The 16,803-nt window shown below is 40.0% G+C and overlaps 1 protein-coding gene across 6 annotated transcripts in view; it reads left to right on the plus strand.

The window, feature by feature from the left end:
- The window catches only part of Pds5b (PDS5 cohesin associated factor B), a 160,385-nt gene that overhangs the window by 101,560 nt on the left and 42,022 nt on the right, over nucleotides 1–16,803 (plus strand). For all 6 annotated transcript variants that reach the window (XM_028878096.2, XM_028878091.2, XM_037198395.1 and 3 more), the window contains exons 16-20: nucleotides 1,041–1,180; nucleotides 3,342–3,457; nucleotides 6,619–6,724; nucleotides 8,411–8,571; nucleotides 15,776–15,899. In XM_028878096.2, coding sequence (XP_028733929.1) covers nucleotides 1,041–1,180; nucleotides 3,342–3,457; nucleotides 6,619–6,724; nucleotides 8,411–8,571; nucleotides 15,776–15,899 — 647 coding nt within the window. The remainder of the gene's footprint in view (nucleotides 1–1,040; nucleotides 1,181–3,341; nucleotides 3,458–6,618; nucleotides 6,725–8,410; nucleotides 8,572–15,775; nucleotides 15,900–16,803) is intronic.

Raw genomic sequence — 16,803 nt, forward strand, 5'->3', positions numbered from 1 at the left:
CACTAGAACTTTTAAAAGCTTGTCCCCAAGTGCTTCTCTGCCTAAATCTTACTGTTTTTAAGATGACTATGCAGATATTTGTCTTTTGTAAGTCATCATGTTTATATATTTATTTTTGAGACAGGATCTCACTATAGAGCCCTGACTGACCTCGAGTCACATTGTAGACCAGACTGACCTTGAACTCAGAAATTCATCTGCCTCTGCCTCCCAAGTGCTGGGATTAAAAGTTTGTGCCACTAAGCCAGGCCTGCCTTTATTTATGCTAGCTTTTTTTTCTTATATAGAGAGACGTGAAAAGGCCAGATAGCAAGTGTTTAATATGGTTAGTGTTTAATGTGATTGTGGTATTGTTACCACAATTAGTGATTAGTTATTTTTGCCGAGACTTAAAGGTTTTCAGAATTGTGTGTTAATTTAAAGAATAAATTTACTGTCATTACATTTAAGATATTTATAATTTCTTTTATTAGTTATCCTAGTCTAGTTTTTTTCTAAGCAGTTAAACAGCCAGGAAAAGCAAAGCCAAGTTAAAGTCAGCATTTCCTTAGCTGTGAGAGCTGTGAGGCACGTGTTAGCAGAGTGCTGTGGGGTTCCTGCAGAGTGGCTTCAGCCGGCAGTCACACACCAGGAGTGGTCTGCGCAGTGTCTGTCAGCCGCCCATGCTGCATATCTCTGTGGATAATCGGGGAACACAGAACGTAATGAACTGGCCTCCTGGGGACTCCTGCGGGACAGTGTGAGCAGCCTCTGAGGAACAGATGCTTCTACTTAGGCCGACACTTAGTGTCTTCCAATACTGAAAGGGACCCTTTAGAAAAGCTTCTCCTCGCCTGCAGACATGGCTTTACTCAGCTACTGCTTCATATTTTCAACAAAACAGATTTCTCTCCCAGATTGTGAGTATAAATGATGCTTCACAATTTGTTAAACTAAGGGCAGTTTGTAGATAAGGATTATTAATTAGAATCACAAAATAGAAAGTACCCTTTTTTTAAAAAATCACTTTGAGAAATTATGAAACTTCATTTCATTTTAAGGAAATTTGCCAGATCCTGGTAAGGCGCAGGATTTCATGAAGAAATTCACACAAGTGTTGGAAGATGATGAGAAAATACGGAAACAGCTGGAAACCCTCGTTAGCCCCACATGCTCCTGCAAACAGGCCGAAGGCTGTGTGGTAAGGGGTACTGGGGAGCGCCTGCGCAGGGACACACAGCTCTCTCAGTACAGCTGCCTCAGTACAAAAGAAATGATGTTTATTTTAATTTAGAAAATGTTAAATAACAATTCAGATAAGTTCTAGTGCAGAGAGTCGCTATATTTGGATATAATATACTTTCAGAATGAGATCATGTTATAAATGAATTTCACACATTTCATTTTCATTAGGGTTGGTTGGTTTTTGTTTTGGTTTGGTTTGTTTTTTTTTTTTTTTGAGACAGAGTTTCTTTCTGTGACCGCCCTGGGTGTCCTGGAACTTGCTATGTAGACCAGGCTGGCTTCAAACTCACAGAGATCCGCCTGCCTCTGCCTCTGGAGTGCTGGGATTAAAGGTGTGCACCACCAAGCCCCGCTCATCCATTTTTTTATAGTGTTAAATTTCATAGCTCTAGCATGCCCTTTGTATGTGCACTGCAGCTGACTGAACACTAACAACCCTTGGGGCCTTCCCACCCTCCTTTCTCTCTTCTTTCTTCTAGAGCGGGGTCTTGCTGCCAGGACTAGACTGGAGCATATACTCCTGCCTTAGTGTCCTAAGGAAACAAACTGTAGTTTCATACCCATGCCTCTGGCTCTGCTGGGTAACACTTTCATAGCTGACTATTTTTACATCTCCATTCCTACAGATGCTTAGAAGCCTAATTACATGGGGTTAAAGGTACATTTTTAATGCCTTTAACATGTATTTCTCAATCATATGCTGTCCACTCATTGTTAGGAACAGAACCCAAGTAAAAACAAAGTTATTTTGATAGGAGTTGTGTTTTTTAGTTGCTTGGTTTCTGACTGCCTTTCTCCAAGTTTTTTTTTTTTTTTATTAACCATTTATATTTCTTTTGTGAGTTGAATGTTTATAATCTTTATCTATTCATATAAAATATTTTTCTGTATCTTAGAACTGGTTAGTGATATGTCTTTTATTATTTTTATTTTTGCTTTGTTTTGTTGTTGCTTTTTTTTTTTTTTTTTTTTAGACAGGGTTTCTCTATGTAGTTTTGGTGCCTGTCCTGAAACTCACTCTGTAGACCAGGCTGGCCTCGAACTCACAGAGATCCACTTGGCTTTGCTTCCCAAGTGCTGGGATTAAAGGCGTGCGCCACCACCTCCTGGCTGTAGTATGTCATTGTTAAGTTGCAAATCATTTTCTGTCAGTTGTATTTTGCCCTTTTATTTGTGATGCCCTTTTTATGTCATGATTTCTATTTTTGCCCAGCTGTGGATAAAATATACACCTCATGGGTTTTGTTTTTGGTGTCTAATTACGAAATTCTATTCAGTTGCAAGTTGCAATAGTGTTAGTTATCAGCTGGACCCATAATACGGTCTCTGGACGTGTGTGTGTGAGGGATTATCTTGATTATTTTAGGTAGGGAGATCTATCCACTTGTGGGAGGCACAGTCCCCAGGCAGGGCATCCTGGAAGATGGAGAAAGAACTGGGGACAGATGTGGTTGTAGACTGGCTCCTTCCAGCTCAGTTTGCTGTGACCGACAAAACTTGGGAACTCTTAGCCAAAATAAATTTTCTCTCCCTTAAGTTGTCTTTGTCAGGGTATTTTATCATAATAGGAAGAGACACTAAGACATCTTAGAAATATTTATTAGTGTTTTTTACTCATATATCTTGATATATATTTTAGAAGAAGGCGATTCTTGACGCTTTCCCAGATAGGCTGAATGAGAGTCTTCCGAGTGACACCAGGGATTTAGTGTCTAGTTCTCTCTGTTAGTTTGCTTACTGGTTTGTCTCAACCTCTGGTTTTACTCTTACAGTTTTATTCTTTTGAACTATTTTTGATGTATGACATGAGATAGGAATCTAACCTTGTTTTGACTCAAAATACCTGTTCAGTTTTTCTTTGTCCTACTGGATATTGTACATCTTATTTACTTAGGTTGTTAATAATAATGGACATCTTATTTGCTTAGAATGTTAATAATAATGTTCATCTTACTTAGAATGTGCTCAATTTTTAATCTAATTTTTGTTACTTACTTAGCTACTCTTGGCTTGTGTTTTTCAGCACTAATACTGCAGAATGTTAGAGGTTCTTAACATTTTCAAGTTACACTGTGTTTAAATATATTCTTTTAATAATTTATAAATCTGCATTTCAGCGTGAAATAACTAAGAAGTTGGGCAACCCTAAACAGCCTACAAATCCTTTCTTGGAAATGATCAAGTTTCTTTTGGAGAGGATAGCACCTGTACACATAGATACTGAGTCTATCAGGTATTTGTCCTTACAAATATTAAGTTTCTTTGTGTTTTCCAATCATGCATGCAGTAGGTCGGTCCCAGACACCACACCAGCTTCTTCTCCGGGTTTGTATGTGCCGTCATTGTGCTGTATTTGTCGCTCATTTTCAGATGGGCCACTTGTCTTGTTTCTCACTTTATTATTTACTTCAGAGAGCGCAAAATGCTATCTCTGGGAGGAGGTACGATTTTACCTCAGAAGGGAGCGTAGGTGAGACTTTGCTTTTACAGATGGGGAGAAAGAGTATTATAGGAATTGAGATTATCATATGCCAAACTCCCTAGATAGGGTATGACTGTTTTGAAAGTAACTGCCGTCCATTCCGTTGTAGACTGGAGACTCGTGAGTGCTTTGTGCCTGGATCAGATATGGACTGCTATTACCACTGAGCTTTGGGGCTCTTGATTTACATCCTTAGTCTTTGGAAACCACAGGTTGAGTTGGTGAGGGGAGGAGGGGAGGAGAGCTCCCTTAAGGCTCTGTTGTGGCATCTGTGCATAGATGCTAGTGTGATGGGAAAGGAAGAACATATTTGAGGAAGGTTTTCAAAGAGCATCCCTAAGAGACTGCTTCCTGGCTACACATATGAGATAAGGAGTCAGAGTACAAGGTTTCAAGTGCAGAAAATGAATCCTGGTACCTTGAAGAGAATAAAAAGGGCCTTTTTTTTTTTTTTTTTTTTTTTAAGTAGATGAAAAAGACAACATGTAATTATTAGTTGGACATACCAAAATTTCTTTCCTTCCTTCCTCCTTCCTTTCCTTCTTTTCTGTCTCTCTTATCTTTATTTAGATAGGTTCTCATGTAGCTCAGGTTGTCCTTGAATTCACCTTGTAGCTGTGGGTGACCTTGAACTCCTGATCTTCCTGTTTCTACCTTCCAAGTGCTAGGATCACTGGAATAAACCACCACACCTGGCTACATTTTTTTTTTTTAAATCAAATGACATTGAGTTTAAAATGAAATTATGAGAACTGACTAATATGCTAAAATTAAGTAGAAAATGAAAATTATTATAGACAGATATGGAAACCTTTTTACAGTAGGGAAATCAGAGAGATGTAAGAAGACCAAGTTGTTGCAGGATTCTAAAACTTAAAAAATGGTGAAACTTTTCACAAATAAGGTATATGGTATGAGCTGACAGACTGATGACCAAGGGTAGGCCTTTGGTTTCAGCAATCAGGAACTTCACAGTGGTCCAGAAGGTGTGTTGGTGCATAAATGGTAGCAAGAAGTAGCAGTTTCTGCTTATAATATATGTGGGAGAATTCTAAACAGTGGTAACTTTATGGAATGGGAACTGCCTGGCAGGTAGGCACAGGACAATGGCTGGGTGTTAAATTGGACTCAGGAAGTGGCTGCAGAGCCACCAAAGAGAGACTGCATTTGTCCCCTCAGGCAGTCAGACTCTGGACCAGGGCCTTTTCAGTCTCTGCATTTTATAGATGGGTGAATGGTAGATAGTACCTGGTGATCAGATGGGCAGGAGTGTACATGGATTCAGACTTTCCTTTCCCCAAGGACATGAGGGTTCTCTGTGTGACTTGTATTCCTAGTTACTTATGTGTTTTGGCTTCTCAGTGTGAATACATTTCCCCTCTGTGCTTTTTAGCTGACTTTTGCTGAGAGAGAAAAATCACTGTTGTTCTGAGAGCTTTGTTTGTATCACCTTGCTGAATTCTCTTGTTAATCTTTTAGGCTAACATACGGAGTGCATTTCATTATGTTTGATGCTATTCTTATCGTTTGTTCCTCACTGAATACTGAAATAGCTTTTGATGTAGTTTTCCGATTGTGCGTGTGTTGTGTGTGTTGTGTGGTGTGTGTGTGTATGAGTGATTAGCTCTCGTCTCTGCTGCTTTCTGTCGCAGAGCTCTGTCCGTTCTTAGCAGCCCCAGAGAAGGAGCTTCATTTTCTCTCATGACTCTCTTTGCAGTCCTTGTTAGCTGATACTGTTAATGTGTGTTCATTCACTTGTGGCCTTCCTTCCCATTGTTACAGAAGAAAATAAAAGTTAATTTTTTTTAATGTTCCTACTGTACAGGGGAATCTTGGTACTGTTGGGAATAAGATTTAGGTTGGAGATTTTCATTTGGGTAATTGGAAAAAATTCATATGAGAATAGGGAAAACTTGTTTTATGGAAATAGGAAACACTAGGAAAACTAAATGGATGGAAACACTTGATAGAAATAAATGTTTTTAATGTGTACATGGTTATGTATGCATATGTGCATAGAGAGGTGCACATGTGAAGACCCACATTTGGAGGTCAGGACAACTTGCAGGATCAGGTGTGATCCTGTGTGGATCCTGTGAATCAAACTCAGGCCATCAGGCTAGGTGGCAGGGGCCCATAAATCCTGAGCCATCTTGTCAGCCAGAATTGTAGGTAAGAAAATTAGACAGACGTACTTCATTCCTTGTTTAATACTAAGTTTCAGCATAAAATATTTTTTGAAGAAACAGCTCTACTAAATATTTCGAGAAGTATTGCATAAATTTTTATTTTGACATATTTTATTTCCATACTGTTACTTTATTGCTTGAAATTTGTAAAAAGAGCAACTGCCCAGTGGTGTGAATGATTGCTTTAAATCATTATCAATGAATTACTAAAGTTCATTTGCAGTAAGATCAACCTGTCTCTAAAACTGGAAAACATTGCTGTTCTTTGTCTGGTGTTCTCTTTTATAAGGTTCTGTTGCATCTGTTACAGTTTTAGCAGCAGGACTGTGGTTTCTAATTCTTGGATCTTTTGTCTGACACAAATCCATGTTGCATTTTTAGAGTGCTTAACGCTGCTCTTTGATTGGACATGTATTTTAGACAAAAAAAAAAAAAATCATATGTTTGATGCTAGGCCTTCTCTTGAAAAGACACTAATAAAGGTACAGATGGCATTCAAAAAGGGCAAATCAAGTAACTTTTTGGTTTCATTTGAATGGGTGAAGGAAAAGAAATAATTTTGAAAAGATATTTTCCTGTGATTTGTTTTACAATAACGTTTGGTTAACAACCATATAAAATGCTATACACTGTGTAGTTATTTAATATTTAGGAACGTTTTCAGATACTGCTAACATATTACAGTTGGAAGAAATAACCCTTTTGTTTCCTTGCATACTTTAGTGCTCTTATCAAGCAAGTGAACAAGTCAATAGATGGAACAGCAGACGATGAGGATGAGGGTGTCCCGACTGATCAGGCTATTAGGGCGGGCCTTGAGCTGCTGAAGGTAAACACTTGTCTAAACCGGTTTCTTATTAGACAACTGGGTTGTGGTGTGTGTGTGTGTGTGTGTGTGTGTGTGTGTGTGTGTGTGTGTTTTCAAGGCAGGGCCTCATTGCTGTGTATCTCTGACTGGTACAAACTATAGCTGCTTCTCTTATAGCATCAGGAATCAGAAGTGTGCCCCCAGTTACCTACGTTTTATATGAAACCATAAACTGTATTTACTCAAATTACGTTGATTATTTAAAATGCTATATTTCCTGAGTGATTTTTATCCCTGCAATCAAATCTATCATGTATTTCCCTGTAATTTCTACTTATTTTACTGAACTTTTAGCTTTCCTATGTGTATCTTTGTATATATCTCTAAATAACATTGTTTATTTTGATCATTTGTAAACCTTTGAACTATGACACTGTAGTTTTGTTGTTGTTGTTGTTTAGTATTTCTACATTCTGTATTTGAACTCTATTATTCTGCACTCTAATCCTATAATGGGGCTGAGAAGATGGCTCAGGGGTTGAAGTGCTTGCTCGATGAGCAGGAGGACCTGAGTGGGGACCGCAGGATGGTGGGTGTGTGCCTTCAACTCAGTGTAAGAGCCGCCTCCGCAAGCTGACCTGTGAGCTGCAGGGTCAGTGGGAGACCTCATTTGAACAAACAAAGGTTGGGATGATAGAAACAGAGTCCCAAAGTGACCTCTGACCACTACTGCTCACAGACAGATGAGCACACTTATATGCACACTTCACACACACACAGACACACAGATGTCCAGAGGGTTGTTTTTGTTTTTTTTTTTTTAACTTTAAACACAACTATTATTTTGAAAGAATTTATGAAGGAGTGTTTGATATGATTTTCTCATACTAGATACGTGGCTTTCTCAGGATGATTCCTTTCCTGTTGCCTGTTTTTGTGTTGTCTGGAGACAGCTCTCACTATGTAGAGAGATCTGCCTGCCTTCTGAGTGCTGGACTCAAACACGTGAACCACTAGGCCCAGTCCAGTTGCAGCGTTTTGTTTGTCGGTTTGTGTGTTTCAGACAGGGTCTCTCTCATGTGGCACTGCGGACAGTCGCGGAGAGCCTGGACTGTCTTGTCCTCGACTGTCCGCTCCCTGATGATGGAATCACAGCCAAGCACCACCACTTTCAGCTCTGTGCAGTGTGGGCATCAGACCCAGGGCTGTGTGCCTGCTAGGCATGCACTCGCCCAAGCTGAGCTGCGTGCTGTTGCCCTCTTGAAAGTCTGTTACAGTCCGTGTCTAGGTTCTTAAAAATGCTGATCTTGTTGCTTTATCTTTTTGTTTGATGATTTTCTCTACTGCTTTTTTTTTTAATGTTGATTTGGCTATGGTACTTAAAGTGCGTTTTATGATCTGATAAATATACATTTCCTAACTTACTTTAAAAATAATTCTTACCTAGTCTCTTTTAATGGTTATTTTTAAAAAGAGATGTTTTGTTTTATTTTTTATGTTTCTATTTCTCATGCCCTTGTTCTGAAAAATATAATCATCAATCAATGTCCAAATTATTTTGACTAGAAATATATTGACATTCCACAGAGGAACATAGCGTAGTTAATCTTGAATTGATTATTGATTAGTGTTATTTTTAATATGTACTTTAGGTGTATATTACAAACGTGAAAAGATGTTCAGATGATGTTTATAAACCCTTTGTAGGTCCTCTCTTTTACACATCCCATCTCATTTCATTCTGCTGAAACATTTGAATCCCTTCTGGCTTGTCTGAAGATGGATGATGAAAAGGTAGCAGAAGCTGCCCTACAGATTTTCAAAAACACAGGGAGCAAAATTGAAGAGGATTTCCCACACATCAGATCGTGAGTTAGGCTTTTTCTAATAAATACTTTGGATATACTGTTTCTTAAGTTCTGTAGTAATTGAGTTTTGAGGAAAATTGTTGTGTGTTAATTATTTGTGCTAGAATGTAGACTTCGTTCTTGTGAGAAAGCATTGGTTGGTATTTTCGATTTATAAAATAGAAGATAAGCATGGTATATCTTTGTGATGCTTAAAAGACTTAAAAACCATTTCATGGTAGTTCCCGGATTGGCTGTAGAGAGTTTCTATTAAGTGCTAGCAGTGTTCAAGAGTCTGTAATCTCCCAACAGAATACATCTTTATTCTTTCTGTCATCACTTGCTTCTTGCACATCTTTCTCCCGTTTCTGGAGGGCAGATCCACGTGTAGTCCTGATGTTACAGGTGATTGGTTTCACTTCTGCCTGAGAACTACCCTTCCAGGGAGCTGTGGTCAGGGTTGGATGCTTCTTCAGAATTGGCCTGTAGCCTTCTTCCTCAGTCTGCATTAAGTAACTTTTAGAGGGAGCTGTAACTTGCTCTTCTGTTCTGGTCATATGAACTGGAGTGAAATGAAGAAGCCACTGGTAAATAGGACGAAGGTGTTATTTCAGTGTAATCCAAACCTACCAAAATTGGGGGCTGGAGAGATGATGGCTGTTAAGAGCATTGGCTGTTCTTGTAAAGGACCCACCCGAGTTTGGTTTACTCACAACCATCTGTAACTCCAGTTCCAGGTCGTCTGACACCCCTCCATGGGCACTAGGCATGCACATGTTAAACATTCAAACATGCAGACGAACAGTCAAACACATAAAATCAGTCTAAAGAGCAAAAAAAACCTACCAGGATTTTATAACAGTAGTCTTTTTTGGTAAGAATAAGTAACACTATTGTTTAAATGAGTTCATGATGTATGTTTCTCTAGGGGATGATGCTCTTGCTACACAAATCAGATCAGAGAGCAGAGTGGACTGTGTGTAACTATATACCATGTATTGTACATTCACCTGATAACAGAATGTGGTTATTAGTCTGAGTAAGGAGTCTAACATCCAGATAGGCAAATAGTTCTAGGTCATAGCTAGCAAGTGGCAAATCTATGATTTGAATTTAGGCTTGATTCGATCATCTATGGAGCTATACCTTTGGGTATAGTTTCTATTTTCTTCTTATTTCTTCTTCTTTTTTTTTCTTCTTCTTCTTCTTCTTCTTTTTTTTTTTTTTTTCTTTTCTGGACAGAGTTTCTCTGTGTAGTTTTGTGCCTGTCCTGGATCTCACTCTATAGACCAGGCTGGCCTCGAACTCACAGAGATCCTCCTGCCTCTGCCTTCCGAGTGCTGGGATTAAAGGCGTGCGCCGCCGCCGCCTAGCCTTATTTCTTTTTCTTACTTTTTTAGTTAGCATGCAAGATAATGGGACACACACACACACACACACACACACACACACACAGACACACACACACACACGTATTTGTATGAAAAGTATGTATCTTCTTTTACTTTGCTTGGATTTGCCCATTCCTTAACAAACTTTTTTTTTTTTTTATGTCCACTGAACTCTTTTTGGACATCTTGGCTGTTGTGAGTAGTGTAGCAGTAACATGAATTTGCAAATACTTCTATGACATCCTTAAGATTCCTTCTGGTATATACCTAGGAGAGATAGATACAACAGATCAGTTGGGAGTTATACTTTCGATTTTTTGAAAAAGCTACTTACTGATTCCCGTAGCAGCCCTCGAGTTCCCATCACCATCAGCCAGGTTAAGGTCCATGTCTCAGACCCCCTTGGCAGCACATGTTGTTTCTTGATGAGACGGAGTCTCGGTGTGTCACAGTCAGGGTTTCTAGTGCTGTGAAGAGACACCATGACCATGGCAACTCTTCTACAGGAAACCAGTTCATTGGGGTGGCTCACTTTTTCAGAGGTTTAGTCCATTATCATCATGATGTGACATGGTGGTCTGCAGGCAGACATGGTGCTGGGGAAGCAGTCGAGAGTCCTACATCTTGATTTGCAGGCAACAGGAAGTGGTCTTTCTCACCGACCTCAAAGCCCGCCTCCACAGTGACACACTTCTTCCAACAAGGCTACACTCATAATAGTGCCACTGTCTTTGGAGGCCATTTTCTTTCATATCACCACACTGTAATTTTACTTTGCATTTTTCTGGTGGCTAAGGGGGTTGAGCACTTTTCCAATTTTTTTTTTTTTTAAATCTTATTGGGGTAAATGTCTACTCCATTAATTTGGCCCACACTGATTCATTTTGGGGGTGGGGATCTTTGTTCATTTGGTGTTTTAAGTTTTGGGATACTTTATAAATTTCAGATAGCAGGTTCCTGTTGGATACATAGCTAGTAAATTTCCCCCTTCTGTATACCATCACTGTTAATTGTTTCCTTTGTTGGACATTAGGTCTTACATTTTCTGCAGTCCCATTTCTTGATTCTTAGGATTATTTCCTGAGCTGTTGATAATCCTAGCCTATGCCTGGATCTCGAAGCTGCTTCCCTCTAGAACTTTCAACATCTTACATTAAGAACTTTGATCCCCTTTTGTTCAGAGTGAGATTTTTCCGCATGCTGAGGAGACCCAGGTTTTCCTGTACAGTTGAAGAGGCTGGCCCTTTCCCAGTGGATGCTTTTGCCACTTAAGGATTCTCTTGTGACCAAGTTGCCTTCAGGTTTGCTTTGGTACTTTTCTAAATAGTGATGCCAGCTGGATTTGCTTCTGTTCTCTCTTGAGTCTGCGAATGTGTGCCATTGAAGTATGCTTCTTGGATACAGCAGATAGCTGAATTTGTTTTATTATCAGTGAGCTAGTCTATGTCTTCGAATTGCAGCGTTAACAACATTTGCATTTGGTCACTGAGAGGTTTGCTAATTCCTGAACTTTTTTGGTTATTTTTCTAATTGGTTGGATTAATGTTCGTTTCTTTATTTCTTCTCTACAGTAGTATTAGTGTGCTGAGGGCTTACATTGTTGAGCCGGGCGGTGGTGGCACCCGCCTTTAATCCCAGCACTCGGGAGGTAGAGGCAGGCGGAATTCTTTGAGTTCGAGGCCACCCTGGTCTACAAAGCGAGTTCCAGGAAGGCGCAAAGCTACACAGAGAAACCCTGTCTTGAAAAACCAAAAAAAAAAAAAAAACATTGTTGAGTGTGATAGATTGCTTCCCAGGTCTTCTCTCTCTATCTTTTCCACTCATGAAATTGGTTTCCTCTGCTTTCTTAATTGAGATTTCTTTTCTGTGCATGGTGTTCCTCTGTTTGTTTGTTTTTCAGTATTATTGTGTGAGTTTTCTTTGAGACATGTGAATATTTGTCTGTTTACCTCAGGTAAGACATCAGTAACAGAAGAAACAATAAATTCCACCCAGGTTTAACTTGGTGAACCATTGAATTTATTAGGGTTATCTATAGGAGTGTGGCTGAGAGGTTATTTGTAGGCGCTCCAGGGATTCAAAGGCAGTTGCCTTGCCAAAGCCAGCATGGGGGACAACTGATACAAGTATGCTGGAGCTTCCTGCCCTTCTTCGTGTAGGACCGCTGGGGAGTCTGCTCTATAATGTCCCCTGCTTTTCCGCCCTGTGGAGAGCTCTCAGGAGTGTACGTCTTCTGACCTTACTGAGCCTGTTGGGTTTCGTTAGGTTCCTGTCTTGGTAAGTTTTCTAAGTCCTAGCTCCCAGCCTCCCTCTCCCCTCCAGGAGAAATGGTTTCAATTCTGTGAAATAGCGACATTACAGCTGGGCTGGTGATGAGGTGTTGCTTTAGTTCCTGCTTGTTTTGGAGCATCCTTATTTCCTGGTCAATTTTGAAAGATACCTTTGCTGGATCTAGGAATCTGTTTGGTAGTAAAATACATGAATCCACTCCCCTGACTTTCAGGGATTCTGTGGGGTGCTCTGAAGAATAATTCCTATGTGTTTGTATTTGTGGGTTGGTGTTTTCCTCCTGTAGCTTTAACTGATCATCTTTGTTTTACCCTTGCTATGTCTTGACTGAGATGTGTCCTGAAGAGGTTCTTCTCTGGTCATGTCTACTTCGGGTTTTAAATCCCTCTTGTGCTTGGATGCCCATTTCATTAGGTTTGGGAAATAGTCTACAATTTTACTGAATAGATTCTCTCTGCCTTTACTTTTTATTGACTTCTGCATGGACCCTTAAGTTCGGCATCTTGATCTCTTGGAGGTAATTGCCAGGATCGTTTCTTTACCTGTTTTCTTTTTATATAGTGTTTTTCTGGCCTTGTCACAGTCTTTTGTGTTCTTTGATCTGTGTGGCTTAGTCTAGTGGTGATGTTTTCTGTTCCGTGTTTTTATTTGATTTCTGGCCTTTTCATTTCCTACATTTCTAAACCTCTTCCTCCTGCCCAGAATTCCAGTTTCCTTTTTGGCTTTCTCACCCGTGCTGCTGGCTTTTTTTTTTTCGTGCCCCCCACCGATTGCATAACTTCATTCACTAGGTTATATCTTCTTTGAAGTCATTGATAATTTCTGCAAGTAAACTTTTGAATTCTTCATCCAGTATTTTGCTCATCTTAGTATCCTTGAATTCAGTGGAGGGGTTATGATCTTTTTGAGAATTCTTGCTTTTTTATGTTTCCTGATTCTGAGTTAGGATAGACATATCTGTTATTCTGGCTCTCTTGTAACCTGGGGACCGGGTTAGTGAGCAGCTTGCTCCCGAAGGCTCACTCCCTAACACTTCTCAGAGAGGACAAAGCAAACTGCTGTTATAACGAGCAGCTACACCAGCCATCGTGGCACAGTTGAAGATGGCACAGCTGGCAGGAGTGTGTAATGGGACCAAATCGTTCTAACAGGTGTGGACGAGCAGTTGAGTGGGTTAAGAAAGGAGCCAAACAAATGGATGGAACTAGAAAAAATCATCCTGAGTGAGGTAACCCAAACCCAGAAAGACAGTTATGGTATGTACTCACTCATTGGTGGATTCTAGATATAAAATGAACAATCAGACCACAACCCATAGAACCATAAAGGCTATATATATATATATCATGGAGGTCCCTAGGACGACTGTGGCATATAATAAATTTCAGTTTTACTCAATTATTGAAAAAAAAATAGCCAAATGAATAGAAACACATGAACTATGAACCAAAGGCTGAGGGGCTCCCAGCTGGATCAGGCCCTCTGAATAGGTGAGACAGTTGATTGGCTTGATCAGTTTGGGAGGCATCTAGGCAGTGGGACCAAGTCCTGTGCTCAATGCATGAATTGGCTGTTTGAAACCAGGAACTTATGCAGGGACACTTGGCTTAGTCTGGGAGGAAGGGACTGGACCTCCCTGGACTGAGTCTACCAAGTTGATCACAGTCCTCGGGGGAGGACTTGTCCTGGAGGAGGTGGGAATGGAGGGTGGGCTGGGGGTAAGGGGAGGGTGTGGGAGGGGGGAGAATAGGGGAACCCATGGCTGATATGTAGAACTGAATAGTATTGTAAAATAAAAAATATATATCACAAAAAAAAAAAAAAAAAAAAAGAAAGGAGCCAAAGAAAGGGAGCAAGTAGAACGGAAGCAGAGCCAACTGAAAGGAAAGAAGCAGCCGGTCATGGTGGCACGTGGGAGGCAGATGCGGGCAGACCTCTGAGTTTGCGGTTAGCCTGATCTACCCTAGCACGTTCCAGGACAGCTAGAGCTACACACCAGGTCGACCCTGCCTGCGCAGGTTCAAGATGGAGTCCAACGTAGAACTGGGGCGTGGACCTGGGCTCCCACCTTAACCAAGAAGCCATCTGCAGTCGATACCCACTGGCAAAGGGAAAGTTAGTTTCCTCAGTGTCGTCTCCTGGGTTTACTAACCACATTTGACTGTAGGCCCCGTGCCCAGAAGGCGGCAAAAAACAAAATGAAGTCATTGGTGCTTTTGGATAGACTTTTGTTCTGCTTCGTGTGGGTATTTTTGTCTTGCTGTTCTTTCGCTTGTGTGTTTAGGTCTCCATTTGTGTGTATGTTCCTTGTTTTTTAAAGAGAGAGGGGAAAAAAACCCATAAAGTTGGGTGGGAATGACATGATCAAAGTATATCGCATGAAAAAAATTTTCAGTTAAAAAAATGGGAAGTAATGTGATGGTGAAGAGGAACAAGAAATTAATAAACAGAAAAAAAGGAAAGAAGATTGCTCAATAATGAAAAATACCACACGTAAGTATAAGGGAATAAAAAATAAAAGATCTAGAATTCTGTTTTTAAGAATAATAAGATAAAGGCAGATCGTACAAACATCCAGTGAGGTGAAGTACAGGTGGAAAGGGAGAAGACCTCACCAACAGTGGGAAAGTGAACAAGTGTGGTAAATACACCAAAGTCTGGTAAAATGAGAGACACAGGGAACCTCACAACATGTTGGAATGGCTTCTTGTTCTACTAGACAGTTCTGGGATGTCTGCCAGAGCCACCTCACTGTAGTCCTTTCCCTGTGGATAGAGGGGGCTTGAGTAGATTATCCCAATCCGCCCAGACGGGAATTGGTCAGCATAGAGGTGGCTGATAACCAAGCTTGGATGTGTTTCCTAAGTGCAGTACCCCAGCCACTGCCTACTTTTAGCTCATTTAGGGTGTCTGGTCCCTCTTCCCTGAAATGAACATGGGTTGTGTTGTGTACTTGGCAAAGACAACGTATCAGTGACTGCAACCACTGAAGAAGATGATACATTACTGGCAACCATTTACTGACTGCCTATGGCTACTTGGGGAGGGGCGGGCCTTGTGAGAGTCTCTTTCTCCCAGTGCTAGGACGTTGATGGGCACAACAGACATGTCATGTCTAGAAGACCGTATTTCATTCCCTTTGCCCCTCCTTCCTCTGCAGTGTCCACTGAGCCTTAGAGAGGTGACCTAGAGGTCCTGTCTGAGCCTTAGAGAGGGTGATCTAGAGCTCCTGTCTGAGCCTTAGAGAGGTGACCTAGAGGTCCTGTCTGAGCCTTAGAGAGGTGACCTAGAGGTCCTGTCTGAGCCTTAGAGAGGTGAACTAGAGGTCCTGTCTGAGCCTTAGAGAGGGTGATCTAGAGGTCCTGTCTGAGCCTGAGCACTCACAGTCACTTGTTGACAAATCATGAGTTTCTGTATTAACTATCCCACTACACACAGAAGCTTCTCTGGCCTTGGTTGAGATGATACTAATCTGTGGGTATAAACATAAATTATCCTTTTTTAAAACTTATTGCTTTTCTTCCCTGTTTTTTTTTTTTTTTTAGAGCCTTGCTTCCTGTATTGCATCACAAATCCAAAAAAGGACCACCTCGTCAAGCCAAATATGCCATCCATTGTATTCATGCCATATTTTCTAGTAAAGAGACTCAGTTTGCACAGATATTTGAGGTAATGACATTTTAATTCATTAAAAAATGAATACTGATTTTGCAGAATATTCTCAATTGGAGATGTATCATATTGTGTATTATCAGGATTTGAATCAGTAAAATCAACATCAACAGTAGTTAAAATAGGAAAACTGGTTTTCCATAGGTTTAAGGCTACTTCAAGTTCAAAAGTCAAATACCGCATGATACTTTCTGACACCGCTAGATGTGTTGATTTTTGGAGAGTTTTCATGGTGTGATTATTGTATATAATCACAGTCAATGACAGTATGTAATGAACTTACTCTGTCAGTTCACAGGTTTAACACTTTGAATTCCCAATGTAAATTGGTCCTGATGGTACTATAAACAAGTTTAGATTGAATGACTGAGCTAACCCTGCTAACATAAAAGTACATTTTTAATGTTTCTTCCTATTTTCTCTACACGTTAATTAATTTTCACCTTGAGTAGGTGTTTTATTGCAGTCAAGTATGAGAATAGTCTCTAACGTTATTATTAAAACAGAAGCTAGCAGAAAAATCTGTTAAAAAAATGATTTATAATTTTATGTCTGGAGCTTTGAATGGAAGTCAAAGCATTTTGGAGATCATACTAAACCTCCTACCATAAATATTTTGACATTTTATCCCTAAGGTATAAACTTTGATAGTTAATTTATCATATTTTCATGTATCATGTTAAAATTCCCGAATAGGTCACATTCTGCATCTTCCAAATAGCACTTTGGTTTATATGGCAAGTAACTTACCTTAATTTGTATGCATTTGGGGATGTCTCTTTTTACTTGTAAAGATGACTTCGTTAATTAGTGTTGACTTATAGGAAAATTTGTTTTTATTGATTAATCTTTTTTGTCCTTTAGTGATGTCACTGGGAGAATAATAATACTGATATAACTT

The sequence above is a fragment of the Peromyscus leucopus genome, chromosome 23, assembly GCF_004664715.2.
Source record: "Peromyscus leucopus breed LL Stock chromosome 23, UCI_PerLeu_2.1, whole genome shotgun sequence".
In the NCBI taxonomy this organism is placed as follows: domain Eukaryota; kingdom Metazoa; phylum Chordata; class Mammalia; order Rodentia; family Cricetidae; genus Peromyscus; species Peromyscus leucopus.